This window comes from Eleutherodactylus coqui, chromosome 1 (assembly GCF_035609145.1).
Source record: "Eleutherodactylus coqui strain aEleCoq1 chromosome 1, aEleCoq1.hap1, whole genome shotgun sequence".
NCBI lineage: Eukaryota > Metazoa > Chordata > Amphibia > Anura > Eleutherodactylidae > Eleutherodactylus > Eleutherodactylus coqui.
The window spans coordinates 185,277,636-185,299,300 of record NC_089837.1 but is presented as its reverse complement, the minus strand read 5'-3'; the positions used below and the strand labels follow the sequence as shown (position 1 = coordinate 185,299,300).

The 21,665-nt window shown below is 43.3% G+C and overlaps 1 protein-coding gene across 1 annotated transcript in view; it reads right to left on the bottom strand.

Annotated features, from left to right (window-relative positions):
• LOC136628571 (CD109 antigen-like) overlaps positions 1-21,665 on the bottom strand; it is a 177,187-nt gene that overhangs the window by 35,532 nt on the left and 119,990 nt on the right. The window contains exons 23-26 of the mRNA XM_066604580.1: positions 13,517-13,661; positions 11,721-11,894; positions 9,952-10,033; positions 6,052-6,280 (exon numbers count right to left, since the gene is read on the bottom strand). Of these exons, the coding sequence (XP_066460677.1) occupies positions 6,052-6,280; positions 9,952-10,033; positions 11,721-11,894; positions 13,517-13,661 (630 nt within the window). The remainder of the gene's footprint in view (positions 1-6,051; positions 6,281-9,951; positions 10,034-11,720; positions 11,895-13,516; positions 13,662-21,665) is intronic.

Genomic DNA, 21,665 nt, shown 5'->3' with positions numbered 1-21,665 from the left:
TCAGTGTCTGTAATTGCCCTCCACCTGCAAATAAATAATGGTGCAAGAGATATCCAGAATCAAAAAAAGTCAAAGGGGTGTAAATACTAAAGTTGCTGTAAAGTTCAACTGTGTGCTGTTGTTAAATTTGAAGTAGTACTCTTAAAGAGGCAGTGGCCCTGTGATGGACTGTGTAAACTGCGTACTTGTTAAACAGTGTTAAAAGAAACACTGTTGCTCTCTATACAAAGACAAGTGTTATTGGTGTGCACACTATATACAGACAGCATTGACTAATTAGAGTGAATCAGGAAATGGGTAATGACGTGGAAGTCACAGAGACCCTCGAAGTAGCAAAGACATCATATACTAGAGGCTGATGCAGTACAATGAAGAACACCCAGACGGGCTTACTGTCGTAGGGATTAGCCTCCCTTGGACCCATAGTGGCATGGAAGGTTTGGATAAGAGCAGGCAGGCATCTTTAGCAGAACCTGACCCCTCCAGGGCTCAACAAGACATTGCTCATATTTCTGCAATTGTCCTGCTGTTCTACTTTTTAAGAAACATTGTCCAACAAATGTGAGAAAAGCCACCAAGCCATTGTACCTTTTCTAGAGACTGTAACCATAACAATTGTGTACCACCTGAAGTATTAATAACCATCAAGAGTGTTATGCCTGCATGTGAAAAAACAAATATAGTGTCTATAACATTCCAAAAGGAACTAGCACCTCCTTCTATCAAATTATTATGTCCCAACCAGAAGAGCAACTTGAAGCCTCTGGGCCCCAATGCAAAATATGTAACAGGGCCCCCAACTATAATGCTTTATTCATAGTACTGGGCTCCCTCTTTGGAGTAGAGAGACCTTATATGTCCCCTGAGTCTTGTGGGCCCGGGTGCAACAGCATCCCCTATAGATATGCCCCTGGTCCTACCTCTTAATAATATATGTTTTTACATGCATACAATATATGTATAAACAATAATGCTTATATCTTATACTTTGTGATATATTCTGGTATCATTCTAAATTTCTATAAAAACTGTTGCATATCTGTCACACTGAATGGTTGGTAACAGACACATGGAACCTAAGTAAGAGGTATCTCTAGCCTCAACTGAGATCATCCTTTTTGATCTACCAGAAGGAAAAGACTTGGCAAAAATAAAATGTAGGAGAGTATCAAGGCACTGCTGTCCAAGAGTGATGTCATTCATCTCAAATTTATAAGGGAAAACACATGGATGATCAACAAACATTTGGGTTAACATTCTATGAAAAGATACGTAAAAAATTGAATTCTTTATAAAACAGGCTCAATTTTTCATATGATGTTAAGGAAATACATCAGGCCTGTAATGTCTCCAGACACTCCTTTCAAATAGAGCTTGCTGTGCTTACAGGTGTTTCCAAAATATAGATATTCAGCTACATTCCCTGGGCTCACTATCTGGAGAACATTAAAGGGGTTTCAGAAAATATGTTATTTTTTTGTGTATTGAAAAATTACACAAATTATAAAAATACTTGAAGTTTCTATTAATACTCTAAGATGTCTACTTACAGTTGTTAACCCCTTCCCATTTCATACATTTACATCATGAGTGGGAAGAAGTTAATGTGTATTTTATGGCATAGTGAGAGCATGGGCTCAGAAGCTGAGCCCACGACACTAGCAGCGCATGTCAAAGATAATACACAGCTGACATCGTACTTCTGCGGTAGGGATCAGAGTATCACAAGATCGAAATCCTGTAAGCTTTTTTTTTTTAGATTTTGACATTGACTATCACTGCTACCACCACAGTCCCTCATGATATGAGGTGTGAGATACCACTTGAGAAATCAACAATTCCTAAGATTATAGTAAATGTTTTTACAGAACCTTTTAGGCCAATTGACTGTTTTTTTCCTAATTTGCAGTATCAACAGCCTGGTTAAAATTCTACTCCCATTTTTACACGGGTGACAATTTAGAAAAATCCTACTGTGAGGTGAGCAAAGAGAAGGTCATCAAAGAGTTCTACTGGGAGCTGAAGGTTGGGATGTGGGTAGCCCTCAAGGTTCTATTTTACCCTTGAGGACTTTTCACGCAGAATGGAAAATTCCTCAACGACATTGCAGAATATGCCGTCCTGTGGAATATTCAACACCAAACTTGAACTGCTAATGTGAGGATTTTGATGCGGAATTGAAAACAGTGGAATTCCGACAATTTTACATTAAAATCGGCAGTTAGCCATGTAGGTTTTGGTGTGGAATTGCAGGACAGCGGATTCTGCAATGCTATCGAGGAATATTTTATCCCGCGTTAAAGGTCCCTTAAGAAGTTAAAGTAGTTTTGGTGCAGTGAAAGGCATTTTGGTTTGCATCATATAAGTGTGAAACAGTAGTGATAAATTATGCTAGCTATGAAGTAAGGTCTAGGTCAAAAGTTTTCGTAAGCATATAGTACATAGGTAAAAGTTACCAATAAACAATTTTTGGGTGTGTTCATACATCACTGCTTTGCTGCAGATTTCAGTGCAGATTTCCCACATTCAAATGAATTCCAATTGAGCTGTTCAAATCTGCTGCAGATATGCATCAAAATCTACTACAAAATCTGCAGAAAATCAGCAAGGTGTGAACACACCCAAAGAGTCTTTAAAATGTGAAAGTCCTTCCACAATCTTATGGAAGTGAGGTTGGACTTCCAACAGTCACACGTTTTGTTTTCTATGAAACCTCCTTCTCTTCCAGAAACTGGTGCACATCTACGTCTTTCTGCCTAACACAGTCCTGTAACCCAAGCATTGCCGAGGAAGAGGCTTGTTGCCTCGAAGCGCCTCTATTGTGCTAATACTACAAATAAAAAGAGTAGTCCGGTTTAAATCCTCTGACTTTGTTCCTTTCTTGCTATTCAAAAGGTTGCACTGCACTCCCAGTATTTCATACTTTTGCACTCCAAGTTCTATATTTATCCATCTTTTTCTAGAGGAGGGTCTCCACTACTCTTTGAGTTGATCCAAGATAGCTGTTGATCCAAGATACATTTTAATATCAGGAAAACCTAGCCTGCAATGAGGTCATGTCTGTGACATAACTTTAAAGCAAACTTTTAGACTCAGCTTCTTGATGGACCAAATGAAAACATTAATTGCTGCTCGTGAGTGCTTGTAATAGGGATTGTTAAGAGAAGTCATTACAGCTTTGAATTTGTACATTCTGGGACTCAGCCTGCAGTACCAGCCCAGGACACTGAGCAGTGTATGGAGCTGTCTGCTTCCTGCAACAAAGCAGCTAGAAGTGGGACAACCTGTTTAATGCTAATATATTTTACATGATCAGTATTATATTTATGGGTAAAATTATTCTTGCAGTATAGTCATGTTAGCAGATATATTTTTGGTTCAGAATTTGTAATTTATGTAAAATAACATTATTATAAGAGACCTTCCAAATGCTTATAAAATGTGATGTACCCTTGGAAAGGTTACTTGTATAAGTGAGGACTAGGATCACTTCATCCGTATTAAGTGGCAGGGAAAGGAGGAGTCCAAGTTTGGTAACAGACCAGGCTGTATGATTTACTTAATTCACCACTACTTCAGCACACAGTTCTTTTAGTTTTGGCTTTGTTAGGCTACTTTCACATCTGTGTTAGGACTTTCAGTCACAATTCCATCTCTCTGTTCTGTTTTTGAAGCAGAAAAATGGAATTAAACATTTCTGTTTTATTCCCCATTGATTACAATGGGTTTTCAGAAGAACGGATGATGTCAGTTGGCTTCTGTTATGTTAGGTTTCCTTTTTTTTTTTTTTTACAGAAACAAATATTGCTGCAAACTGCATGGGAGCCTATTGTAATGGATGGCCAGTGAATGGCATCTGTCAGATGCATCCATCATATATATATATATATATATCTCTATACATACATATATATATATATATATATATATATATATATATATATAGATATGTGTGTGTGAATATATATATATATATATATATATATATATATATATATTAGAGATAAGCGAGCATACTCATGTAGGACAAATACTCGAGCGAGTATCGTCCTTTTCTACCTGCTCCTCCGCAAAGATTCGGGTGCCCGCGGGGGTGAGCGGTGGGTTGCGGGAGTGAGCAGGGAGTAGCGGTGGGGGGGAGAGACAGATTGGCTGGCGCTCGTCCAATCCCAGAGCTTACTTACACAGTGCTGATGGCAGGGAAATTCAAAGCTGAGTAGGGATGTGACAGCGGGAAGAAGTCTCAAGCAGCTTGCTGCACTGCTGGGGAGACCATCGCACCGGGGACACAGACACCGGCTGGGAGGTAAGTATTGCGTTATTTTTTTTTACCTAGTATCTACTTGAGTATAGCTTGGCTTATACTCGAGTCAATAAGTTTTTCCAGTTTTTTGTGGTAAAAATTATTGACTCAACTTATACTCGGGTCGGCTAATACTCGAGTATATACGGTAATTGAAATTCAGTCTTTTCAAAAAAAATTCATAGTTTGTTTTTTAATATTTTTTTTACTTTTAGCATCATACTTTGTGACATGAGGAGAGTTTCAGTTCATGTGAGGTGTCAACAGAATATTCAATATGTTTTAAAAAATAAAATTTTAAATGAAAGGTATAAAATGTAAGATGATCCATACACTAAGAACGAGCATAGAAACACCACCTCTGATCGAATATCAATGGTTTATCCTAAGTTTTCCCCCAAAAAACTCTTCAACAGCGGAAAATCCACAGCATATTACACTACCAGCAAATCTCACCCACAAGCAGGAGGAAAAAATCCATGCAGAATCAAAATGCACATAGACCTGTTGTGTGGATTAAAATCCCACCGTATGTCAATTTATGCTGATTGGATTTCGCTCCTTTCAATGAGTGGGGTGAATCTTCTGCAAATTCCACAGCACTTTCACATGTAACATGCTTAAAGGGGTTGTCTCGCGGCAGCAAGTGGGGTTCAGCACTTCTGTATGGCCATATTAATGCACTTTGTAATATACATTGTGCATTAATTATGAGCCATACAGAAGTTATTCACTTACCTGCTCCGTTGCTGGCGTCCCCGTTTCCATGGCTCCGTCTAATTTCACTGTCTTCTTGCTTTTTTAGACGCGCTTGCGCTGTGCGGTCTTCTCCCCTTCTGCTCGGTCCGGCACGAGCGGCGTTCTGGCTTCGCCCCCTTGTACGCGTCATCGCGTAGCTCCGCCCCGTCATGTGTGCCGATTCCAGCCAATCAGGAGGCTGGAATCGGCAATGGACCGCACAGAGCCCACGGTGCACCATGGGAGAAGACCCGCGGTGCATCGTGGGTGAAGATCCCGGCGGCCATCTTGGTGAAGGAAGAAATAGGAAGAAGGAAGACGTCGCAGAGCGGGGATTCGGGTAAGTAATATATATATATTTTTTTAACACATCCCTTGGGTTTGTCCTGCGCCGAACAGGGGGCCTATGCAAAAAAAAAAAAAACAATTTCGGCGCGAGACAACCCCTTTAATTTGCTGAGGTGCAAAATCCACCCTGTGTGGCCATGCACTTAAAGGGGTTGTCCGGTTACGGGACAACATCCCTTTAATAGTTCTCCCTGTGGTAAAATAATTAAATTGCAGTGTCACCACTCATTCTTCTGCATCAGTGCTCCCATCCTAAGTGCCATGATGCTAGGACTTTGGGAATGTGATGCTGCAGCCAGTGATTGGCTGCAGCAGTCACCCAACACCCAACAAATGCCAGGACCACAGCAGGACTGCAGCACTGGATCTCGGCAGCAACCAAGGGGAAAGTACTTCTCACCCCATAGAACTGCTGTTAAAGGGATGTTGTCTGGTAACTGGACAACCCCTTCAAATGAATAAATGGTTAAAAAAGTTGTTTAATTGAAATTAAAGACAAGTCCAGATTTTTGGCTTTTTTATGTTATCAAAAAAGTAATTGCTAGAAAGGAAATATCCATAACGCTATGCACAAAGTAAAAAACACCATAAGTATAGATTATCTACAAATCAGTGTTTACTGATACACATTTACTGTCTATATTTTATAGCTATGAACTTACCATGAGTCCAGGATATTCAATAAGAGCTGACATTATATAAGCAGTCAGTGTAACGGGACTATAGTTGCCACCTTGAAGCTGAGTGTTTATTATTCTCCCAGGTTCCCAAAATTCTCCATTTTTCTTCTGATGTGTTAAAAGCCATGTAAGAGTATCATGAAGAACCACAGGGTCAACTAATATAAATTGTCGGGATTTTAAAAAACAGCGGAGAACAAAAGCAGACAACCTAAAAATTAAAACAATATATTTTATAGGTAAGTGTTGCAAACAAAGAATAAATTCTGCTTTGCAATAAATTCTACTGCTGTTAGGCCGCCTGCACACGAGCGGAAATCCCGCCGCGGGATTTCCGCCGCTGAAAGTTTGCATAGGAGTGCATTAAAATACGCACTCCTATGCAGACGGCCGCGGTTTGGCCACACGAGATCTCGCGCGGCAAACAAACCACGGCATGTCCTAATTTTCTGCGGGGCACGCACTCACCCGGCCGCCGGCTCCGGTCTGCGCATGCGCTGGCTGCGCGGCAGCCGGCACATGAAAGAGCCGGGGCCGCCAGGCGTGGGTGAGTACGTGCTCGTCCCTGCAGGCGCTCGGGTCGGATCGCGCGGCGAGAATTCTCGCTGCCAGATCCGACCCGCTCGTCTGCAGGCGGCCTTACTGTATGTTTTATACATTTAAGTTACATTTATTTTCACAATTTTAAATTTTCAAGACCAGAAACTCTGTCAGCAACACATTAAAGGGAAATCCTGGTCAAAAAGATGTATCACATATCCACTGGATAGTTAATAAATGGTAGATTGTTGGGGTCTTGCTATTCGAACCCCTATCAATCACTAGATCTTGCTGAAAAATAAGGAAAAATTATTTTTAAAGTTAAAAAACAAATATAAATGAAATATTGCAGCTGTGAACTGAAATGGTAACTCCAGCCAATCACCCAAAAATACTAAAGTCATATGGTATATCAACATGGACCACATAAAATATGGAAACACATTTAAGTATTTTATTTGAAAGAAATCTTATTCTCCTAAATTTTGAATTTGTAAAACTATTAGAGTTGAGCGAACATACTCTGCCGAGCTTGATGCTCGTTCGAGTATTAGCGTACTCGATGGTGCTCATTACTCGAATGATCATCAAGCCGTGTTCGACCCTGCCCCAGTTTTTGGCTTCCCTCCGCTGTGACGTGCCAGTTTTGGCCCCTCACCGCCGCAACGGAGAGAGAGAGAACCAAGAAAGAAAAAAAAAAGCTTGGCACCCAGCGTCCCACATACAAAAATGCTTGTGTCTCCCATTGTAGTCAATGGAGTTCGTTACTCGGTAGAGCTCTCGAATTTTACGAAAAGCTCGACTCGAATAACGGGGACCCGAGCATTTGGGTGCTCGCTCATCTCTAAAAACTACGCAAAACGTTTGGTCTTTTTTGGTGCTAGTAACTGTAAAAGGAAAAATTCTGTTTGTTTAAAAATAATAAAGCCATACCTGACATGAAAAGATGATCTAAAAGTTCATTTTTTCTCATTAGTCTGCACTGGGTCATTCTTCTGTTATTCCTCCCAAAAATGTATGAATATATTGATAAGGGGGGGGTGTCCCTACCCAGCTTGATACCATCAGCAGTGATTGGACAGTGTCAGACTGTGTTTGTACATACCACCAAACGGTAACACCTACTTGTCAGTTTATTCCTAAATTTCTAGTATTAATAACTGAGGAATAACACCATGCAGAGTTATAAGAAAATATGCTGCATAATTGTTATTTTATGAAGAATACATGCAATTACTAAATTAGATCTATCAAGATAGCTGACAGGTTTTATTTAAGGAATAAAAACACCTTGATCCCTAAACAAATAGTCCACTTTTTACAGTCAAACCATTTGTAGGTCCAAAATCATGTGCTGCTCAATTAATAATATAACTATTATAAGGCTTCCTTCTTTGTCATGGCCAATACAGAGACAAAAAGGGGGCTGGCATACTTATTAAAATAAGCCAGTCAGCCAGCCCCCTGACATGATGTCATTTAAAACAGGAGGTCCATATCACAGCCCCTTAAAAATTCAAAGCACGCCCTATCTGTTTTAGATGCCAGAAGAAATGCTACAAATTTGGACCATTCTATGGAAATCGGTTAAATCAGTATCAAAATCCACAAAAAAAATGACAGAAAGCGGCCATGTACTCACTGCTATACGGATACAAGAGGGCGGGCATATACACCACTTATCCCTCAACATGCAGACAGCCAGAATGCTAAATGGAGGAGCAAGTAACACATGTGCGGGACACTGATGAACAGCCACTCACAATCACTGTCAAAATCCACATGTAAATACATGTTGAGTATATTGTATTTCATCAGTGCTTTTTTTCTCCTTATGGCTCAGTCACACGGGCACATCGGCGCCCGTGTTACTGCAGAGAGGCAGACGGCCGTACCTGAAGACGGACGTCTCTCTGCAGCGCCGGGAGGAAGAACATATGACCGGCTTCATTGCCGGTCATGTGTTCTTTCATCAGCGCTGGAGATAGACAGCCGTCTTCAGGTACGGCCGTCTTCTAACTGTCAATCACACAGGCGCACAGCGCCGGTGTGCGGGTGCCGATGTGCCCGTGTTACTGAGCCCTTACAGTCTTATTTTCCCTAAAGAAGGTTTTGGAAAATGGTCTTTCCTGATCTCACAGGTTATTTGTGCACAGAGATGCATAATTTAACCCCTTCCCTCCATATGACGTAAGGGTACCTCATGGCAGGGTACTTCCCGCAACATGATGTACCCTTAAGTCCTGGGGATAGCGCGAGATTATGACAGATTTCGCGCTATCCGGCAGCGGGAGACGGCTGTCACTGATAGCCGGCCTCCCACTGCAACAGTGAGGATGCATCGGAGATGCGACCCCCGCTGTTAATCCCTTCCTTGCCACGATCTATGTAGATTGCCGCATAGGAAGGGTTCACAAAGGGAGCGCGCTCCCTCTGTGGCATTAGCGGGCTCTCGCAGAGAGCCCAGCTGGTTACCATGGTAACAGGACTTCACCTACAGGCATCCTGTATTACTTTTGCCTATGATCGCTGTAATAGGCGATAAGGCATTGCAGGAGAGAAGTCCTGCAATGCCTTATTATAGTACTCATCGGTGCTACGTTGTAAGTCCCCCAGAGGGACACAAATGGTGTAAAAAAAAGATCAAAACAATGTACAAAAAATAAAAATGTAAAAAAAAATGTAAAAAAACCCCTTTTTTCATGCTTTCTCTCATATTAGCATAAAAAAATCCCACATATTCGGTATCATCATGTCCATAAAGATATACACAATAAGTTGAACATGCTTTTTATCCTGCACGGGAAAAAGCGTTAAAAAACGCGAAAAAACTGAGGCAAAATGCTAATTTTTAGCATTTCACCTTCCAAAAAACCCAATAAAAGTGATTAAAAAGTTATCGGACTTTGAATGCAGGGATTTAGAAAAAAAAAGATTTCCAAAAAAAGGGGTTTGTTTTGCAAAAAAATGTAAAAAAAAAAACAAAACAAAAAAATCTATTGCAGATTTCATGCATTTTCTCTTGTTGCGATCATAAAAAAAAAAAAAAAAAGTTTTACAATATAGTCTATGTACCCAAAAATGGCAACAATAAAAACTACAGTTTGCCACGCAAAAAACAAGCCCTTACACGGCCGCATCGACAGAGAAATAAAAAAGTTATGGCTTTTGAAAAATGGAGATTAAAATCCGCCAAAAATCATTTGGTCCTTAAACCCAAAATAGGCCATGTCCTTAAGGGGTTAAAGCAGAGAACTTTGAAGTGTAAAATAGAATACTATTAACCAGTATTACATTTTTTATCCTTTTAAATCATTAGATATTAGACAATTACTAATGTACCAGGTACTTCCTGCAGGATCATCGTTTCCAAAGGCACTAAAAGACCCATCTTCTCTTTGATAGATAAGTTCTCTCTGGTAACCTAAAAAGCAAAAAGTGTTTTGTTCATAAAACAAGAATATTTACAGTAATTGTATTATCGGACAAAGCATATTTAAAAGAGTATTTGATAAAATATATTTATGGTATATGTTGATAAAGCTGTAGTGGTAAAGTGAACTCTGATGAAGCGGAGGTTATGGCGATGCAAACAATATACACAGGTACTTCATGCCTACATAATATCTTCAGGAAGGAATATCTTCAAAAAAATTTTTTTGTCATATTTCTTTCCTTTTTACCTGCACATGCTTACACATCATTTTTGGATTTCATACTTGGCTAAATAGAAAACTATTTTTTTTTAAGATCACATTATCAAATGTGCTTTAGGATAGTAAGCAACAAAAGTACATTATTCTAAAGAAAACATATTTACTAGATTAAGTTAGTCAACACACTAAAATGTATCACTTCTAGAGATGAGCGAGTATACTCGCTAAGGCACATTACTCGAGCGAGTAGTGCCTTAGCCGAGTATCCTCCCGCTCGTCTCTAAAGATTCGGGGGCCGGCGGGGGGCGGGGAGGAACGGAGATCTCTCTCTCCCTCTCTTCCCCCCGCTCCCCCCTGCTCTCCGCCACAACTCACCTGTCACGGGCGCCGCCCCCGAATCTTTAGAGACGAGCGGGGAGATACTCGGCTAAGGCACTACTCGCTCGAGTAATGTGCCTTAGCGAGTACGCTTGCTCATCTCTAATCTCTTCTCATTTGTTCTGGTGAAACATTGTAAATGATATACTTTAGTTAGACATCAAAGCAAAATTATAATATAGATCAATTCTACAAGTACTTTACACCACAAATATTGATTATATTTTAGCACGTAAAGGGAATGTATCACCTGATTACTAATTACAAAACAATAGTGAAACATTTTCCATTTTTCTAATTTGTTATTTTTTATTATAGATTTTTTTTATTCTATTGTCTGTATATAACTATGGGGCTACCACCATGCAAGCTGAAAGACCAGTGATTTGTCTATGTAAATTGCTAGGCTTGGACTTGTCCATTGGTGGTGTGTTAGTGAACTGGAGGCAGGAGTGACTTGTTCATCTAGGTAGCATCAGCAGGCTGGAGGCCAGGGCGAGTAACAAGTGGGGTTTGAAGATGTTACATAATGGGTCACTTAGTGTGCTCTTCGGAGACTCATAAGTGAGTGGTGTCATTTTAGTACAGTAGCAAGTACTAGAGAACACCAATATGAAACAGATAGTGAGCTGACCTTGGCAATTGTTGCCACTTTAGAGTAAAGAGCTGGATAGTCTCGCCATGGAAATGAATAGCTTCTAGGACTCTATGCAGCCTGATACAGTGTGGGCTGGGAATGCTGATAGCCTCAGAGTAGTTAAGCATTGTGACCCTGAGCTTTATAGTAACCTGTCAAAATTAAATTTCCACTTTTCTAACACAGATAATAAAATGGAAGAATAATCTAATTGATAGGTTTGAAATCATAGAATCTATGATAGCTGCCAGAGATAGGGTCATTGATTTTATGATAGCTGTCTGTTAGTTCTCATCACTATTTAATATACATTACCACATGGGAGAAGATGTTTTTTGATGTCATCGATAACATTATTAGGGGGGACTGTAGTTATTATTTAATATCAATGAATAGAATAATATAGCATGCTCATTCGTAAAAACATGGCTGAAACATACCTTCTTTCATGTATGAAATCAGTTTAGGAGCAAGCTCATTTGGCTGTCTGGTATTACTTAGGTATTCCATTATAAATACTATTGGTGCAAATCTGACCATATTCTGTTCACCACAACCACAGGGCAACTGAACTAATGATTGCAAGCTGGCAGCAGATGGTCCCAAAATGTCACCTTAAAAGAAAATTAGAAGAACATTGTTATTTTCAGCACAGCAGCACATTTCTCATATGGTATACCAGTCATATAGGTAGGAGAGGTGAAGAGGAGGTTTAAAGAGTATCTGCACTTTCAATCTGTACCGTTCATGCTTCATCTACCGTTTTCGACTCTTTCTGTCATCTACAGATGCCCCATATAGCGCTTATGGGGCTGTCTTCAGCTGCCAGAAGAAGCCAAAAATGGCCAACAGAGCACAAGTGCTGCAGACTGAAAGTGCAGATGCTCTTTAACTGACACAACTCTTCATATATTAGGCACAGACAAGGATAATATGAAATGTTGGTCTTAATAAATCTCTCCCATAGCCTTTTAGTAGCTGCTGAAAAACTATAAGTTCCATCATGCTGCACCTCTTGTTTCTCAGCGCTCCTACCTGCCTCTCTAATATTCCCATTCTTTCCTCGAAAACATAATATAAACTTACAAGCACACGATGGTCAATTCATGAATGCACAGATGGCTTCGGTAAAAACAACAAGTTTCTCCTCCCCGTCTAATAAAGACTTGCAGAAAACCCTTAGGGTACATCCACATGAGACATAAATGCAACAAAGAAAATCACGTGGAATCCACGGCAATATGTGCATGAGTTCTATTTAGATTACTGCTGATTTGCCACACATTTCACCCCACTCAGATGAACTTTCATATGGACTCATTATGGATTCTATCAACAGCCTTTGGATGAGATTTGGTAAAGCTGCCTGCAATTCAATGGTGGAAAAAAACTGCAGCTTATGTACTGTCCAGTCATGTGGACATACCCTTTTAATAAAAAAAAATTGGTCATAACACTGTCAGGATTCAATTATAACAATGCATGACCTAACAATGTCAAGCAAGGAGCTGACACTAATAGACTATGGTATGACTAAGCACATAGCTTGAAGCTAGCCCCTTGCTTCTCCATCCCACTGGTGTTGGGACATCACCGACCACCTGAGAGCAGAGGGCAATTCCATTCTGTTCAAGTCCTATGTGGTCACATTACTGATGAGCCAACCTGAATGGAAACCAGACCTCAGTTAAGTGGTGCTGTATGGATATCTCTCAACCGAGGAATAAGCTACAGAACTTCTTGTGCCATTAGACTGAGGATCAATAGATCTTTGTGACCTCCGACCAGCGGTCCCAGCAAGCTGCAACTTACACTGTAACCCCATTCACTTCAGAGTATATTACCAGGTCACAACCCCTGTCATGGCTAAAAGTCCCCAGGTAGCCCTAGCCGAAAATCGTAATGTGATCCATGTAGGCTGTTGATGCCAAATGATTTTCATTCCTATATGAAGAAATATTTTAAATCTGTAAAGTACCCAACTGTATAAAGGTGGTTGTTCTACATAGAGTATTCTGAAGATATACTTGTAATGATAAGTTCATTGCTTTGCTCATGTACTATTTTGCTCATGTCTCATGTATTATGTGTATTGCTTTATTGTAGCCACCTTAAGCTAGGTGTCTAAAATAGTTTGCTCAAGTGAAACTTCTGTTATTCCCATCTTTTTTAGGTGATGTGTGTTGCTTCTGGTTCAATGCTCAATTATTTAAGAACGTAACAATATTATCCTTACCAACAACAGTGATAAATGCCTTTTCACTGCCACTTACTACATCAGGAGGGAATGTAAAGTTCAAAGACTTTGAAATCATTTGTGGTTTATTGTTGATCAGTTCCAAGAGCAAAGTTTGTGAATATGAATGTTCTATTCCTTCAGCCTGTCAAAGTAATGCAATATGATATAATTATCTACACAGCCATTACGTTAGCTTAAAGTATAATACATGCTAACTTTCCACATTTCTAATGCTAGCTATTAAGATATTCTACGAATGACATCATAAGACTACGGCATATGAAATGGTGGACATTCATGTGATCAAGTACCAGACAGTTTTTATTATAACATTTCATTTTCTATTAAATAAATGGGATTATAATAGCATATTTGTTGTCTGTTGTTTATGGAACATATTACTAATGTTTCACAGAGCATTATATGCTTATCGGAGCCATATATACTCACTGGCATACGCTATATTTTCTGGAGACCGAAGAGTTAAATAAAATTCATCATCAGTTAGTGGCCAGCAAGTATTATCAGTAAGTGCAGTACTACTAGGAGATAAATGACCCACCATTGTTGCAGTAAGTCAGTGCAAGGATAGTAGGACAGTAAGCTAACAGTGATGCACTGACTTGCTAATAATGATGGTACCAACACCTGCAATTATCAGCTTTTTCCATTTTCAGTGCAGGGCTGCAAGCTCTTTGTCCCTACAGAGTTGGCTCTGCCCCCCCCCCCCCCCCCCCCTCCCATGGCTAAATCTGGAGCAGGCATCCGCCTCAGGGTTCCGCAGCAAATTACATCAATAGAATGTTGTGGAAAAGTGATTCTTCCTGCAAACTAATTGCCGTTTCCTCTTGCGGAGGAGAATTCTCAGCATGCTCCATTTTTGAGTGGATTCCACGTGGACAGCTTCCATTGAAGTCAATGGAAGTCGTCCGACCCGCAGCCCTTCCGCAATTGACATTATGGAAAGGTTGCAGATTCTGCGACATCGCCTAGCAGGAATTTAAAAAAAACAAACTGTACTGCGCATGTCCGATGGTGCGCCGTGCGGACCATCTGCAGTACAGATGAAGAGTAAGAAAGACAGATACTCGCGAATGCCACTGCTGCAAGGGCCAGATTCGACTGCAGGATTCTGGAATCCGGCTGTGCCGTGTGCAGGCAGCCTATCTCTTGGATTCAGGGACATTCAGGGTTTGGTGTGTCTCCATACTTCTGGTATCCAGGCATGACAAAGCATGAGAGTGATTCAGAAACGTGAGCAACTCTTGCAGGAAAGCTCTGCAAAGTCAAAGTCAGCAAATAGATTTCTGTCCTGCAGATGGTTACAGCGTAACGTAATGGCCCTAGGGACAGCAAGGTCTCGCTCTCATAGATCGCCAGACCTTGCTGCCTCTGTGAATCCTTTCCACAGCTTCAGATATTAGGTGGCCGCCACTGCATCTTCGGACTTAAGCACAATAGGCCTGTTTACAGGTGCCGGTTTCCCAGGCAATGTTGGAAAAGAGACTTTTGTCAATAATCTGGTTCCTGTGCAAAGTTGAATAAAGACTGTTGTTGAATTCCAATTACCCGGATGTGTTGGTTATTGTGGACTTATTCATATCTGACCAGTACACAGAATATCTCTGTTTTGTGGTCCAGTTATGACATGTTGTTTCCTGTTAAGATTAAAGTAGTTTTGGAGTATTATGTTGGAAGAGAGAGCCTTTATTGCATACCCGTGGCGCTCCCGTTACACAGTTATATCTGAAGAATATTTTAAAGTGAATCCACATTGGCTGAAATAAAGCTTAGAGTGGCTGAAACTCTAAGAAGCCCTTCTTAGATCTCTTTCCCCATTCCTTGATATATCCACTATGGCCCCTTTGTTGGTGCATTCTCTGGTACAGATGGAATGGGCTATGTCTTCATTAAAAGACCAACAGCCTGATCCCTTTGCCAAGTTCTATCTGGTAGGGAAGCTGCCCCAGTCTTCCCTACCCTGGCCTCGTCCTTCAGCAGCAAGCGGTGTTGGTCTGTAGAGACTGAAGTTCTAACTGCTGCTCGCTTGCTCATAATGAGGGAATGAAGGGTGAGCACTTACTTGTTTTCTGCCTTCTAGTCACTGTGGCAGGCTGCTGAGCTTGAAGAGATGGTGATGTCTGCATTGGCAATCACTATTGATGATTGCTGATGCAGATGTAAGGCACTTTCTTCAAGCTGTCTGTCTGTCTTCAAGCAGCACTGCCACCATTACAATAAGCCTGAAGACAAGACAGACAAGTAAGTGCTGACATTCTGGTCGCAGGTTTGCTTAAAGGATGTGAAGGATAATGGACTGTCTGGACAGATGTTCAGTCAGACCGTAAAAAATCTGCAGAGACTGCTAGGGGGATGTTTTAAGTCTGTTCTCACCCCCTTGTGTATGCCCCTGTGTACAGTACATATACTAGTAAAAGAATACCAAACAATTTTAACCCTTTACTGCATGAACTTCCAAAAACATGGCAAAAAAGATACTCTATATTATCTGCAACTGACCAACTATGCCATCTAGTGTCTGCTTTCAGAACCATGTAGTAATACCACAGAGTATCCCATATCTGTTACACAGTAGGGGGGCAGAACCATCTCCTAAAGCCGTGATGGCGAACCTATGACACGTGTGTCAGCACTGACATGCGTAGCCATAGTCGCTGACATGCGGCCGCTTACCCAGTTAATGAATACCGGCAGGGGTGCGCTGTCGCTGCTTGGGGCCGCTGTGGAGGGCGCTGTCGCCGCTGGGGGCTCATCATTAGTGAGATAGGTGAGGGGGAGGCAGTGAGAGGCGAGGGCCTGTGCTATGGGTGTTTGGGGTTTATTAAATACAGTTATACATTACAATTATACATATTTGTTATTTAAACTATAAATATTGCGAATTTATGGATTTTTTTTTTCAAAGTGACACACCACCCGAGTTATGCTCGTTTTTTTTGTGAATTTTGACACACTGAGCTCAAAAGGTTGGCCATCATTGTCCTAAAGAAATATATGGAAATATGTGTACTGTATCATATATGATACAAAATACAGTGAAGGGTTAAGTCTGTAGACGTATTGTATTGGAATTAGAGATGAGCGAGCATACTCGTCCGAGCTTGATACTCGTTCGAGTATTAGGGTGTTCGAGAGGCTCGTTACTCGTGACGAGTACCACGCGGTACTCGAGTCAATAACATTTCCTTCCCTGAAATGTTAGCGCCATTTTCCGGCCAATAGACATGCAGGGAAGGCATTACAACTTCCTCCAGTGAGGTTCCAGCCCTATCCCACCCCCCTGCAGTGAGTGGCTGGTGAGATCAGGTGACCGCCGAGTATTTAAATCTTTCCCACCCGCTGCTCACCTCAGACACGCTGACAGAGATCACGGACAGTGCTGCTGCTGCTAAAGGGAGAGTGTTAGCATCTACAAGAACCCCAATGGTCCTTCTTAGGGCCACAGCTCACCTAGTGCACTACTGTTGTGGCTGCTGGGAGCAGTTTTGCACAAAAAGTTTTTTTGTTATATCAGACGTGCAGGCTATAGCGTTCTCAGGCTGCAGTCTGTACTACGTAGTATAGGGGCAGTATTGGTCAGGCAGGGACAGTGGGTAGTGTACAAGAACCCCAACGGTGCTTCTTAGGGCCACATCTTACCGTGTGAATTACAGTTGTTGCTGCTAGGAGTAGCTTTGCACCAAATTTTTTCCTTCATCTTGGGCTCTGCAAACTATTGCGCTCTCAGTCTGCAGACAATTCTACAGAGTATAGGGGAAGTATTGGTGAGGCAGGGACAGTGATAGTGTGGAATCCTGTCTAGAAGAACCCCAACGTCCTTCTTAGGGCCACATCTTACCGGTTGAATTTCAGTTGTTGCTGCTAGGAGCAGCTTTGTACCAAATTTTTTCTTTCATCTTGGGCTCTGCAGACTATTGCGCTCTCAGTCTGCAGCCAATTATACAGAGTATAGGGGCAGTATTGGTAAGGCAGGGACAGTGCTACTGTAGAATCCTGTCAACAAGTACCCCAAAACAGCACCTGTTTAGGGCTATCTGTGACCGTCTGCATTTAACTCTGTGGCTGCTGGTAGTTGTAGAACCTCATTATTGCACAGCTAGGCGTGCTTGCAGTCTTCCAAATCCTTTTTTTCCTGGCTGCAGTTTGCACTGTCTCACTCCAACTGAAGGCCAATAAAAATTCAAAAACTTTTTACACCGCTGTGTGTCTGCTGTAAACTGCACGCACGGTGACAGACCTCCATACAGCGAAACTCACATTAGCGCAATCTAGCCTGCATTGCACAAAAATTACCCCCAAAAAAGGAAAATCATTACGGCTAGCTGTGACTCTTCATTTCACTGCATGGCTGGTGTGAGCTCAGGAGTATCAGTATTGCATATTGTACAGATAGGCATGCTTGCAGTCTTCTGAATATTTTTTTTCCTGGTTACTGTTTGCGTTACATAAGCACTGTCTCAGTCCAATGACGATGAGGTGACTGACCCCACCTGGTTTGATAAACCAACTGAGGACAGGTCTTCAGAGGGGGAGGCAAGTGCAGTCGCAGGACAGGTTGGAAGAGGCAGTGGAGTGGCCAGGGGTAGAGGCAGGGCCAGAGCTAATAATCCACCAGCTGTTTCCCAAAGCACCCCCTCGCGCCAAGCCACCGTGCAGAGGCCAAGGTGCTCAAAGGTGTGGCAGTTTTTCACTGAGAGCGCGGACGACTGACGAACAGTGGTGTGCAACCTTTGTCGCGCCAAGATCAGCCGGGGAGCCACCACTACCAGCCTCACCACCAGCAGCATGCGCAGGCATATGATGGCCAAGCACCCCACAAGGTGGGACGAAGGCCGTTCACCACCTCCGGGTTGCACCACTGCCTCTCCCCCTGTGCCCCAACCTGCCACTCAGATTCAACCCCCCTCTCAGGACACAGGCACGACCGCCTCCCGGCCTGCACCCACACCCTCACCTCCGCTATCCTCGGCCCTATCCAGCTATGTCTCTCAGCGCAGCGTCCAGCTGTCGCTAGCAGAAGCGTTGGAGCGAAAGCGCAAATACGCCACCATGCACCCACACGCTCAAGCTTTAAACGTGCAGATAGCCAAATTGATCAGCCTGGAGATGCTCCCGTACAGGCTTGTGGAAACTGAAGCTTTCCAAAACATGATGGCGGCGGCGGCCCCGCGCTACTCGGTTCCCAGTCGCCACTACTTTTCCCGATATGCCGTCCCAGCCCTGCACGACCACGTCTCCCGCAACATTGTACGCGCCCTCACCAACGCGGTTACTGGCAAGGTCCACTTAACAACAGACACATGGACAAGCACAGGCGGGCAGGGCCACTATATCTCCCTGACGGCACATTGGGTGAATTTAGTGGAGGCTGGGATCGAATCAGAGACTGGGACCTCTCACGTCCTACTCACCCCCAGAATTGCGGGCCCCAGCTCAGTGCTGGTATCTGCGGCGGTGTATGCCACCTCCACTAAACCTTCCTCCTCCTCCAACGCAACCTCTACCTCGCAATCAAGACGTGTCAGCAGCAGCACGTCGCCAGCAGTCGGTGTCGCGAAGCAGCACAGCGGTGGGCAAGCGTCAGCTCGCCGTGCTGAAACTACTCAGCTTAGGAGAGAAGAGGCACACGGCCCACAAACTGCTGCAGGGTCTGACAGAGCAGACTGACCGCTGGCTTTCGCCGCTAAGCCTCCAACCGGGCATAGTCGTGTGTGACAACGGCTGTAACCTGGTGGCGACTCTGTAGCTCGGCAGCCTCACGCACGTGCCATGCCTGGCCCACATCTTTAATTTGGTGGTTCAGCGGTTTCTGAAAAGCTACCCACGCTTGTCAGACCTCCTCGGCAAGGTGCGCACATTTCCACAAGTCCAACACTGACACTGCCACCCTGTGCACCCTGCAACATCGGTTTAATCTGCCAGTGCACCGACTGCTTTGCGACGTGCCCACACGGTGGAACTCTACGCTCCACATGTTGGTCAGGCAGCATGGGCGGCGTAGTGGGAGTCAGCCTCCTCAATTCTTTACAGAGGAGTGGGCCTGGATGGCAGATATCTGCCAGGTCCTTGGAAACTTTGAGGAGTCTACCAAAATGGTGAGCGGTGATGCTGCAATCATTAGCGTCACCATTACCCTGCTATGCCTGTTGAGAAGTTCCCTGCAAAGCATTAAGGCTGACGCTGTGCAGTTGGAAACGGAGGCGGGGGAAGACAGTATGTCGCTAGATAGTCAGAGTACCCTCATGTCTATATGTCAGCGCGTTGAGGAGGAGGGGGAGGAGCCTGGGGAGGAGGAGGAAGAGACATCTGGGCCCACTGCAGAGGGTACCCATGCTGCTTGCCTCTCATCCATTCAGCGTTTATGGCCTGTGGAGGAGGAGGAGGAGGGGGATCCTCAAAGTGATCTTCCTAGTGAGGACAGCCATGTGTTGCGTATAGGTACCCTGGCACACATGGGTGACTTCATGTTAGGATGCCTTTCTCGTGACCCTCGCGTTAGACGCATTCTGGCCACTACGGATTACTGGGTGTACACATTGCTCGACCCACGGTATAAGGAGAACCTTTCCACTCTCATTCCCGAAGAGGAAAGGGGTTCGAGAGTGATGCTATACCACAGGGCCCTGGTGGACAAACTGATGGTAAACTTCCCATCCGACCGTGCTAGTGCCAGAAGGCGCAGTTCCGAGGGACAAGTAGCAGGGGAGGCGAGGAGATCAGGCAGCATGTACAGCGCAGGCAGGGGAACACTCTCCAAGGCTTTTGCCATCTTTATGGCTCCCCAGCAAGACTGTGTCACCACTCCCCAGTCAAGGCTGAGTCGGAGGGAGCACTGTAAAAGGATGGTGAGGGAGTACGTAGCCGATCGCACGACCGTCCTCCGTGACGCCTCTGCCCCCTACAACTACTGGGTGTCGAAGCTGGACACGTGGCCTGAACTTGCGCTGTATGCCCTGGAGGTGCTTGCTTGCCCTGCGGCTAGCGTCTTGTCAGAGAGGGTGTTTATTGCCGCTGGGGGAATCATAAGCGTACCCGCCTGTCAAGCGACAGTGCCGACAGGCTTACACTCATAAAGATGAACAAAGCCTAGATTTTCACAGACTTCTCTTCTCCACCAGCGGAAAGCAGCGGTACCTAAAGCTTATTTTCGCTGCAACCGCGGATGCAAGCATTGTTCTCTATCACCATAAAAAATGGGGACCTTTACCTTTGTCAATCTGTGTATGATATTCGTCCTGCTCCTCCTGCTCCTCCTCCTGAAACCTCACGTAATCACCCCGAACTGGCAATTTTTCTGTGGCCCAAAAGACTCATATAACTTTTGTAAACAATATTTATACGTTTCAATTCTCATTAAAGCATTGAAACTTCCACCTGTACCAATTTTTAATTTAACTGGGCTACCTCCAGGCCTAGTTACAAATTAAGCCACAGTAAGCTAAGCGATTAATGGGTTTCACCTGCCCTCTGGTTTGGGCATGGGCAATTTTTCTGGGGTACATTTGTACTGTCGGTACACCAATTTTTGGGGCCCTCGCCTACAATGTAATCCAAGTAATTTTTATGGGCTTCGCCTGCACTCATGGTACACCAATGTGTCTGGGGTTGGCCTACACTTTTGCTACAGAAATGTAACTCTGTTCTGCCTACCTATACTTCTGCCACAGTAATGCTACAGGGGTCTGACTATACTTCAGCAACAGAAATGTAACTTCGGTCTGCCGATACTTCTGCTTCTGAAATGTTACCTTGGTTTGTGTATACTGCTGCTATTGAAATGTTACTAAAACTGGGCTATCCCTATACTGCTTCTACGTAAATGTTACTGGGGTCTGTCTATACTGTTGCTACTGAAATGTTACTGGGGTCTGTCCCTACTGCTACCAAATGAAATGTTATTGGGGCCTGTCCTTACTGCTGCCAATGAAATGTTACTGGGGTCTGTCTATACTTATACTACTAAAATGTTACAGGGGTCTGTCTATACAGCTGCAAATGAAATGCTACTGGGGTCTATCTATACAGCTGCAAATGAAATGTTACTGGGGTCTGTCCCTACTGTTACTACTGAGCTTTTACTGGGGTCTGTCTACACTTACACTACTGAAATGTTACAGGGGTCTGT